The 10,840-nt window shown below is 38.8% G+C and overlaps 1 protein-coding gene across 1 annotated transcript in view; it reads left to right on the top strand.

Annotated features, from left to right (window-relative positions):
• The window catches only part of LOC107741951 (general transcription factor 3C polypeptide 4-like), a 13,632-nt gene extending 7,448 nt beyond the window's left edge, over positions 1 to 6,184 (top strand). Inside the window, exons 2-5 of the mRNA XM_016554764.1 lie at positions 754 to 2,493; positions 2,735 to 2,865; positions 3,616 to 3,704; positions 4,391 to 6,184. Of these exons, the coding sequence (XP_016410250.1) occupies positions 754 to 2,493; positions 2,735 to 2,865; positions 3,616 to 3,704; positions 4,391 to 4,455 (2,025 nt within the window). The 3' untranslated portion in view covers positions 4,456 to 6,184. The remainder of the gene's footprint in view (positions 1 to 753; positions 2,494 to 2,734; positions 2,866 to 3,615; positions 3,705 to 4,390) is intronic.
• The last annotated feature ends 4,656 nt before the right edge of the window (positions 6,185 to 10,840 follow it).

Below are 10,840 nucleotides of genomic sequence, written 5' to 3'. Positions count from 1 at the left end.
AACCCCCAACCCCCGGGGGCTATCGCCGCGGGGGTGGTCTCATTTGAAAGAGGGCCTCGAGTCGTACACTCGATTCGCGTTCGAGAGGGTTCCTCGAGCTGAAGGAATCCCCCGAATTTGGTGCGGATTCGCCGTGCCTTTACGGAGATATGGCCGTTCAAAGTTTCAATGGTTTTCCATAGACTAAGCTTTAAAGCGTTTCATCCAGGTCGCCAGTAGCAAACAATGGAGCGCGCTCTGCTGGACAAACTAAGTAATTACACCATATCTGCGTTATTTATCTGCGTTATATGTATATATCGGCGACAGGCTCATATCGGCCGATAATAGCGGCAAAACGATATATCGGTCGGGCTCTTATATATATATATATATATATTACATGACAGACAGTTTATGTATTTTACACTGAAATTTGAACAATAAATGAAAATTAGCCTGAAATGAAAATTGCAGGTGAACAATTTTACTAATCCTGTGAACAGATTTATTACTTTACTACATCAAAAAAAAAAATCTGATGATTGAATTTTTTTTTTTATATTTATGATTTGAATGAAAAAGATATAAAAGAAATTGTTTAAAAATAAAAGTGACAAGTGGACATGATTTGCACGCTGTGACATTGTGCAGAATTAAATATAAATGAGACTTTAGAAAATTATATTTTCAAACTTGTTAGGTCTTATGAAGCATGAAATACATGTTTTTTTTTTTAGTCATTAATATGTTTTTTTTCATATATTGTTACAGGTAGGCCCAGAAAAGGAAGTGCAGACTGTTAAAGAAAGCTTTGCAAAGAGTAAAGATCCAGTAGCAAGCCAAATGATACTGATGGACAGAGTCATCCATCCTCAAAGTGGACGTCTCCATGGCGTTAAGTACACCAGCTGGTCACCATTAGGCTGCGACAAATATGGTCGCTGTCTTCTTGCTTTCTTAACACTGGACAATCGTCTCACAATCCACAGCAGTCACTTGCGTTTGCATTGGACACCTCTCCTGGACCTTACAGAACTATATGGGGAAATGTTAAAATCCAGGAACTATTCCGCTCAGAACGACGGCTCACCACCGAACTCCATTAAAGATTTGGATGAACTGCAACGGCGGTTTCGTATGCAGACGCCAGTGCGCATGGAGTGGTCTGGTCTGTGCAGTATGCAGCAAGTACAGACCAATAATGCATGTAAAGATGTTAGCACCGTGCTTCTGGCTGTACTTATGGAGAATGGAGATGTAGTGGTGTGGCAGTTCAGCTTGCCCCCACAAGGAAAGGATTCAGTGGTTTCTTGCAACACCATAAAATCTGGAGTGTCGTCACCAAGTGTGCTCACCTGGTGGGAATATGAGCACAGTGGGCGGAAAATGAGTGGACTGATTGTGGGCAGCTCAGTTGGACCGGTAAAGATCCTTCCAGTCAACCTCAAGGCAGTGAAGGGTTACTTCACCCTCAGGCAGCCTGTGGTTTTGTGGCAGGATAAGGACCAGATACCAGTCCTCAACATCAAATGCGTTACGCTCTTCCATCCACACCAGAAATGCAACTGCAGCCTAGTGGTTGCTGCACGTGGTCCTTATGTGTTCTGGTGCTTGTTGCTGATCACCAAAGCTGGTCTCAATGTTCACAACTCCCACGTCACAGGGCTTCATTCAACCCCTATTATATCAATGACAGTCTGTCATAACGGCGGGACTATTTTCACCTGCTCACTAGATGGTAAGGTGAAGAAGCTCACACCCGTTTTCACCGATGCTGCTGTTGAGTTTAAACAGGAGGAGATTGTTCTGCCAGAGGGAGTTGCGGGTCGACGGATGCAAGGCATATCCATCAGTCCAAATGGTGCCTACTTGGCTCTTATCTCCAATGAGGGTATGATTAATAAGCTCCATCCCGTCAATCGCACTTACCAGGTGCAGTTTATCACCCTTAAGACTCCAGATGAAGCGGCTGCTGAGCTGCTCGAGTCTCAAATGCACAGTCTCTTCAGAAAGGCCGACTTGCTGGATCTTCTGCGATGGCGGATACTGAAGGATAAAAGCATCCCTTCGGTTCTTCAGAACAATCTAGATGAGAAGCTCCAAACCTCAGGGTCCACCTACTTATGGCGCCTCAAGCTTTTCCTTCTCCGGACACTCTACAAGTCCATGCAGAAAAACCCTTCAGAGCACCTGTGGCGGCCGACTCATAGGGAAGGTAAAGTGTTAGTTGAAGATGAGGAGGCAGGTGGAGGTGAAGATGAGATGGCGGAGATCTCCGCTCTAGAGGAGCTCAGGCAAGGGGAAGCTGAAAAGCAGTCCAGTGAGGAACAAATGAGGGAGGTCAGCTGCAGGATCGAAGAAGTGGAGTCCCAACTGAGCCGCGAGAACATGAAGAAGGTGCTGGGCGAGGTGTACCTGCACACCTGCGTCACTCAGAACACATGTATACCTACCAAAGGTGTGTGTGACTTCCTCACAAACAACCCTGCTAATGAAGACAGGGCGGCCAAGGTGAATCCCCTTCTCACTGTCTCCTGAAACAAATGTAGTTGTGCTTTTAAATTGCTTTACAAGTATTAACCACGGAACTGCTTATGCTTATAAAAGCAGAAGCGGATATTTTTGTGAGCATTTTAAGATTGTAAGGTCGAAACTGGATGATGAAGGCATAAAAATTTATGCAGTTTTTAGAAATATACCTTAAGTGTACATTACCCTGCATGTCAGTTTTTTTTATGTTTGACCTTCACAGGTGCTGATAGGTCATATCATGAATAAGATGAACAAACAGACGTTTCCAGAGTATTGCATCCTCTGTAAAGAAGTTCTGCCTTTCACAGACTGCAAACGAGCAGAGTGTAAGAATGGGCACAGATGGCTAAGGTAAATCCAATTATATGCGTTAAAAGTAAATAAATAAAAGTATGAAATTATTATAATATAGATATAATAAAAGCTAAGACATACTTCATGGGACAGAGTACTATAATTGTCAAATGAACTCTGTAACTGTCACAAAAACATTAACTTACATAGTAATCTGGAATACTGTGTGCCTATTTTACATACAAATGCGATTTTATTTTACAGCTGGTTCAGTAACACTTGGGCTATATTTTGCAGTGCCAAGAAAAGTGACACTGTTCTTGGCTCACAACCGACACAGATTGCTCACTTTGATGAACAGATTAACTTTTGATATTTTATGTCATTTTAGATATAATTCATACCATATTCATATTCTGCACTTAAATCCTTATGAATACCAGAATGTAGTCTGCTAGGCTCTTGTTTTGGATTTTTACAATTACTTTGCAGGTCTAAATGAATGTGCCAATAATGTCCTCCATGATCAGACATGAAAAGTGGACATTTTCACCTATAAAATCACTTTTTCTCTATTGGACTATATGTAGGTGTTGACCCACTTTCAAGCCCCTTGCGTGACATTTTATCCATCTGCCTGACTGAAAGGCGATTACTGCCCCTAATGGTGTATCAGGGAAATAGTTGCTTCATTGCTGTCATTCTGATCTCTGCCAAGTACTGATCTAAACCTTCCCCTGCCGTTTCTGTTCATGTGTCTTGCTGTCTCTTTCCCTCTTTCTTTCTCTTTCCTTCTTCCTCCCTAAGGTGTGCGCTGTCATATCAGGCCTGTCAGGGTGTGACATACCGCCGCTGTCTATTGCAGGACAGTGTTGCCTCAGTAGCAGAGCCCGAGGGTGAGCCATAATGCTGTATCATATCTCCATTCAGAACCACACTGCAATACACGCTTACACATTCTGTAATGCAGCGGGAACTTTGCACACACAAAACAAAAACTCTGCTGCCCCACAGCAGTGCAAGCTTAGTATATATGTATTTTTTTTGTTTTGTTTTTTTTTGGTTGTACCAGCTAAATTCTGACTAGCAGGCGGATGGGATCATACATTCACATGCACTTTTCGGTCAAAATGCCCATCTTGGCAAGGCATTAATATAAATGGGCTTGACGGATATTTCAAAATATTGGATTTATGCATTTGGACTAGTAGTGTGAATACAGCAACTGATTTTAATACTGTAATTCTTTGATTACATTTTTTTTTTTTAAATCATCAGGGAGGATTGTTCTTGAATTCATTATGCCATTGTTTTAATTTTTAATTTGTCAATATTTCTTTCTTTCTTTCTTTTTTTTTATTTTATTAATCTTGCATGTTCATTTTTGGTTATTTGTATCAACTACTGACATTTTGCTAGCATGGCAAGCCTTTTGCATGAAAACATTTGCCAAATGCACCATGTTGCAGAAAATGGGAAAAGACAGACAAGCCATCAAGAAATGTAGATGAACTGCCTTGATTTGATGTTCAATATATGTAAATGATTATATATAATAACAACAAACGTATGGCCTTTTCAGATTCAGACTGGATCAAGAAAATACTCCAAGGTCCCTGCATCTTTTGTGACTCCCCTTTCTTTTAAAGCAGTGGGGTAAAAGATGACAAAATACTTCTTACTGCTACATCCCACATAAATGACTAAATGCCTTTTATTACTTGAAAGAGAAACAAAGTATTCACTAATTATTTTGTAATATAGGACATCTGGGAGACTTTCTTCTTAACAGATCTTTATTTTAAAGCCAAGCTTTAGCTAAAAAGTGATGTTTAATTTGTATATAATGAAAACGATGAAAATGTGTTAATAAATTATTCTATTGTATTTATTTTCTGTTAACCCTGTATATTTTTGATTTGTTAATCTTATGCTGCCATGACATTTGACTTTTGCATTAAAAATGCACGCTCTTCCCGTGGCTGATTTTAATTGGTTTAAATAAATCCATTTCCTAATTGGCTTTGGGAACATTTCTATGGATCCGCAAACACCAACTCCCCCATCTCCAAATAATGACTTTTCCTTGGCCTAAAGGAAAAGATGACTGTACAAGAAAATGAAAAACAGCGAGACAGAGAGAAAACTGTTTTAAAACTGATCCAGCCCCTCCAAAGGGCCAAACTTTAATGAGATACAACAGTAATGAGGAATGGATCTCAGCCGCATATGTGATACCCATTTTAATTAAGACCGCGAGCTTGAGTGCATATTGTTAAATATAGTTAGCCCTTTTTTTGTGGGTCGCAGGGAAGACGCATGCAGGTCATGAACCCTGACGGCCCATTCCACAAAATGTTGCTAACATACGGGGGTCACTGGTAATCAAAGATAGACTCGGGCTGGTTGGACCCACAGAATGCTCTCCTATGTCCATTCTCATCTCCGGTACATCTTGTCGCCTTGCCCTGTGCTCTCTCTAGTGTCACTGAAGATGATAGCTCGCCTCAGGGCTAGTCAGCCACCCTGTCTTGGGTTTCGGATGGCATCCCAAGATAAAGATGGCCTGATAATTACTCACAATTCTGCTCCCATCTCCCATTCAGCATCACTGAAAGCATTACCATCAGAGGGCTTAATAATAAAGCAATCAGCGTGTTTATTTAGTTTTTCTTGTGTTTATTATTCATAGAGAGGATCTTCATTACGATGCGTTCTGAAATGTTGCCATATCATTACCATTGGTAATGCAACATGTAAGGGGTGTTTGATTGAGGTAATAATGTGCATTATGTATTAATCAAAGAGCGACTAGAACACAAAGGCAGCGCTCAGAACCTCAAATGCCGTCTGCTGCATGTCACAGCAAATTTGTTCACTGACATATTGCGATAAGCATCTAATAACATGAATTTGAAAGCTGTTTTTAAACGATGTAATAGGATGACGCTATAAGAGAAAATGAAAAGCTATTTGGATTTCAGCTGTACACATAATATAGAGTGTGTATTAATAGTCGCAGGTGCTAAATGTCACAGATTAGATTATAACTGCAAACGTGATTGAAATTCCAACTTTTTCCCCCCCTGCCGCATATTTTCTTTCCTAGCTATTAGATTGTCAAATGGATCTTGGCCTTTGGGTTTGAGTGCTAGCTTTGTTGATAGGAGGAGACTTCTCCTGTTGAAGAGGTTAGCTCTGTTTGGCAGAACCTCCTACTTCTTTAATATAACACTCTGTCAAAAAACATTTCGACAATAATTACGGCCCCCTCCTCTTTCCTCTTTGTGTGTGCTCTTTCAAGACTTCAAAAGGAGGTTTCGTTCTTTCTCTATATGAAATATTCATAACTTCTGAGTTCATGGCTTTGTGCTTTAAACAGATAACAGACAGATTTTTTATATATTATTTAATCTTATATTCTTTTGTTAGTTAACATATTTTGATATACGTCACCTTCTGTTAAACACCTAATTTGTTGAGCCCAAACAATATGCTAAGTATCGATCTCAAAGTCATTCTCTGTAACAACGTATTGCACTGCAGTTTTTATTTTTGTGCAACAATTTTTCAGTTGGCATATGTTGGCCGTTTTGTGCTCAAGAAAGTTATCTTGGATTTTACAATCAAAAAGCATGTGTAAGGTTTATCTGATTTGTTACAAAAATCACCCTGTGAATAATGTACAGCATTTCAGTGTTCTTTATAGTTATAATATGCTCTAGATTAATTTTATTTTACAGTGCAAAACCTTGTTTCTGTTCCCTGTGTACATATTTATAAATACACTTTTCAAATATGTTTGTTTTCTACATTTTATGAGCATAAATGTTAAATAATGTTAATTGGATATTTTTACATGATTAACTTTATCTAACAAAGTTTTACAGAAAATGTTAATGTTGCCATATGACAACACTGCACCACAGAACTGCATTAATGCATTTTATCATTGGTAATGTTTATAAACAGTGGTATAAATAATATATATTGATTTATTTAGAAATTATATATTTGCATTTATACATAAATAACAATTATGATTTGTATTTCTACATTTTACATTTTTACATTTCTACAATTTATCCTGTTAGTGTCAATACTGAAAAACCCCTGATAATGATTCATTCAGTTTTAGTTTACACACTTGTTCCAAGTGTATAAAACAATTTATTTGAAATATTATTTTATGTTAGTTTCTGGATCATGACATGACATGTCTCCCAAATTTTTTTCCTCCTTTCAAAAAAGTCAAAACAGGAAAAAATATTTAACTGTTTGAACATAATGCGTACCACACAGGGTTAATATTTAAAATAATGTATATATAGCATAATGGCCTATTTAGGTCTGAACAGGCTCCATAATTATTTCTATTCATGTAGTCCTTTTAACAATTTTAAATAAATTGCATTCATTAGTTTTCTGACACCAAAAAGAAGTTTCACAGTATAATCTGCATGAAAATATGCATATACATGTATATGTCTATGTGATTATCAGCCATACTGGGAAAAAAGAAAATAGCTTCTAAAGCTCTAGATCTTCTGATGTGGTTTCACTCCGTAGTGTATATACATCAATTTTCCTGCATGAATACATTTCGTCTCAAGTATGCTTTGTAGAAGTGTTCCCTTAGACTTCAGTAATTCATCAGTAATTAAGTCTATCTGGGGGCCGTCTAGGGACCCCTGGTTTTTCCTGCCGACTCTGAAATCAGGCTGTTAACATGGCCCTTTAACGGGTACATGGACCCGCTGGGATGGAGTCTGTGACCCGTGACTGGCTGATATGAGCGTATGAGGGAGTGTGAGATGTCAATAGTCAGTCTTTCTGCTTGTTCTGTGGTGTGGAGCAGCTCAGGTGGAACTAATGCAGAACCTCACGAAGGCCGTGACCAGAGCTCTGCTTTACTACAACATTAATTAAAGTCATTCGCTACACACTGAACTCACAACCACAGACAAGAGGAAGCGTCAGGAGAGTGTGTGTGTCGATATATTTATGGTCCTGTGTGTAATGTGATAATTAAAAATATATATAAAAGTCGCCATATTGGTAAACGGATTTGCAAGTATGCATCCTTTAAACAAGATGATAAATGAAAGTTCCACTGAATTTATCGTCAAAAAATGTAAAGAAATGCTATTCTCATACAAGAAATGAAAACCGGAAATCACAGCAAAGCAGAAAATATTTTAGCACATGGCACTTGCATCATGCACCAGATGATTGTGTCAAATCCAATGATCATTCAAAAAAATGATCAAATTAGAAATGTGTAATAATCATCATCATCATCCAGTGGCAAAGCCATTTCTGATCCTGTCTGAGTGTGGGTGTTATGTGTCAGACTCAAAAGGCTTACATAAAAAGAGCTCTGTTTTATTGAATAAAAGCCATGAAAGACAAGCCATTGGGCGTTTGCATTTCACACCATTTCGGCGGCGCACTTCCCCTCTGAAGATTCTCCCACTCTTTCCAAACCCTTTTATGTTGGCTTTCACCACAGAGACACAAGGAAGCCCTCATTTTGAAGATTGCTTAAAAATATGTCTCCCAAAGATCAGACAATGTCAAGATTAACCTGCACTGCACAGAAGTCCCAGAAATGGTCGAAATGAGCAATCAAAGCGGCGGCAACTGGAGACTTAACATGACATGACAATGGAAGCGGTTAGCAGTCATTCATTCATATGTTTCCGTGTTTAATCTGACAGGAGGTGGAAGCAGCCAGTCCAAATCTACAGCATGAGAGGAGCGGAGACAGATGGGACACAGTCAGGATACAACTCACGCGGATGCATGAGTGCAACTCCAACTCAAAGCATATGTCATTAGGACAGTTTCCGCATAAATTACCTGAATTTTCGGCGACCTGCAGATAGTGGATTAACACAGCCCTTTAGATGTGAATGTAGCATCGTATGCATCTTAAAAGCCCTTAAATATGATAATATGCTAAAAGTTAATCACTTTTCTTGAGAATATCTCTAAAGAGGCACAGCAGCTTGAAGAAGTCAGTAATTTATGACTGAACTGTACATTCATTTGTCTCCACTTCATAAAGCAATGGAATAAAGCACTCGCTGCGATGGAGTGTGTGTGTGTTTCGGTATATCCGCACTTGTAATTATTTCAGGGAAAGAGCATGAAGAATATATAATGAGTATTTTTGTTTTTTAAAAAGAAATAATGGTAATAACTACTATGCAAAGCTATTGGAATGAATATTTATGACCTTTGCTATGAAATATTCATAAAGTCGGAGTAAAAAAAGAACACAAAGGGAGAAAATGTGTGAGTGAGAAAAGTCACGAGAAGGGAGCCACTGCCTGGATTTCATCTGACATTTATTAACAAAAGTGCCGGCAACATCCTCCTGGTTTTTTTAACCATCTGTCCCTTCATCCCCGAGTTTCTTTCGTTCATCCGATCCTCCCCTCTCCGTCGCTCTGGCTCTCTCACTCATCCCCAACCTCTCTCTCTTCCTCTTCGTTCCATCTACCCAAATTAAGAAATTAATGAGGGATAGATTCTTTACCGACTGCCCCTGCAATGTTTACCACTGATGAAATTATAATGCTGCCTCAGCTGTATAATTTATAAGCCAATTAGAGGAAGTGTTACTTGATTTGATGGGGAGCCGACACACAAAGTACATTTAACTAATAGAGAGCAAGAGAGTAGCACGAGGAAAGAGATCCGGAGAGAGGGAGGGAGGACAGCTGAGGCTGACGAGTCCTTGCGCCACTCTAGGATTACGTGGCTAATTGCCCTGCTTTATCTGTCTGTCACGGATAGCCATGCATATTTCAGTGTTCCCAAAGACTTTGATTGTTTGCACTCGTGTTAGGCCTGTAACAAGCAGAGCAGTGGCCAACGTGGAGAGTAGTTAAAGACTGGCACCAGGAAGAGGTGGAAGAGGGAGGAAGGAAGCGAAGGGAAGAGTTCCGACTAAAACTGACAGATGAATATTACTGGAGAGCGAACGGAGCACAGCACCAACAGAAAGATTAATGCAAACAGAAGAACCGGCTGGTGTAGTATAATTACAGCAAACTTAGGAACAGTAGTTTGCTTTGTAGCCAAAATGTGCCTTTGTTTGAAAAGTCTCACAGCGGGGGGGAAAAACACATTTTAATTAGTGTCTTGGTTTCCAGTAAAAATATTGCAACCATCTTTACAACAAGATAAATTTACTTGAGAAGCAAAATTGTGCAAGATTACCTTTTTTTCAAAGAATAAATCTTTAGGTTTATTTTTATTTTATTTTCTCCAGAAAAAAATTATGGATTATTAGAAAATAAACTTTAATTGAACTCAAATTAAACATATTTGTCTTAATATTTAATTAAAGTAAATTTATATTGCTTTACGTTTTAGATATTTTATAGGAAAACCAGAATAAAACAAATATAATAAGAAATACCAAAATAAAAATACTGTTCTTTGTTTTTTTCCCCCAGTGCATACATTCAAGTGAGTCACCTACTGTTGATTAAATAAGAATAAGAGAACAGCAAAAAGACAAGCCCATGGAACTTATAGAGAAAAATTATTACTAAACAATCTTTAGCTGTTACACATCATGAATATTAAAATATACATTTTCCACACATACATCAAAAGCTTAAAAATCATGAGCGCTGAGCAAGACTGGAAATTTCCAATGACAGAACAAAAAACACACAATGGAATATGTTATCTATACACGACGATGAAGATCAGAAAGATCATCCTGCAAATGTTTTCTTAGCTCAGTCACTATGCTGGAGCTCTTCAGAGATCCCGCAGAACTCCAGAGGAGCGAGCAGAGGGACAGGTGTGCCGTTATCGGCCTCTGAAAACTGATCAGACATTTATGCAAAAGAGAGAAACTGGAGCGAAGGTATCTTCAATTATCTGATGAGGCAAGTTTATCTGAACGGCTCCCTTTTCTTTTCCTTTTTTTCCTGCGTGAGGATCAAATAGCAGCTCTTTACATAACAAAAGAGCTTCCTGCCTGACCTGCTTCGTTCAGCCTACTTTC

This window comes from Sinocyclocheilus rhinocerous, unplaced genomic scaffold (assembly GCF_001515625.1).
Source record: "Sinocyclocheilus rhinocerous isolate Xijiao unplaced genomic scaffold, SAMN03320098_v1.1 scaffold826, whole genome shotgun sequence".
NCBI classification, from domain to species: Eukaryota; Metazoa; Chordata; class Actinopteri; order Cypriniformes; family Cyprinidae; genus Sinocyclocheilus; species Sinocyclocheilus rhinocerous.
This window is presented reverse-complemented; position numbering and strand designations above follow the sequence as displayed.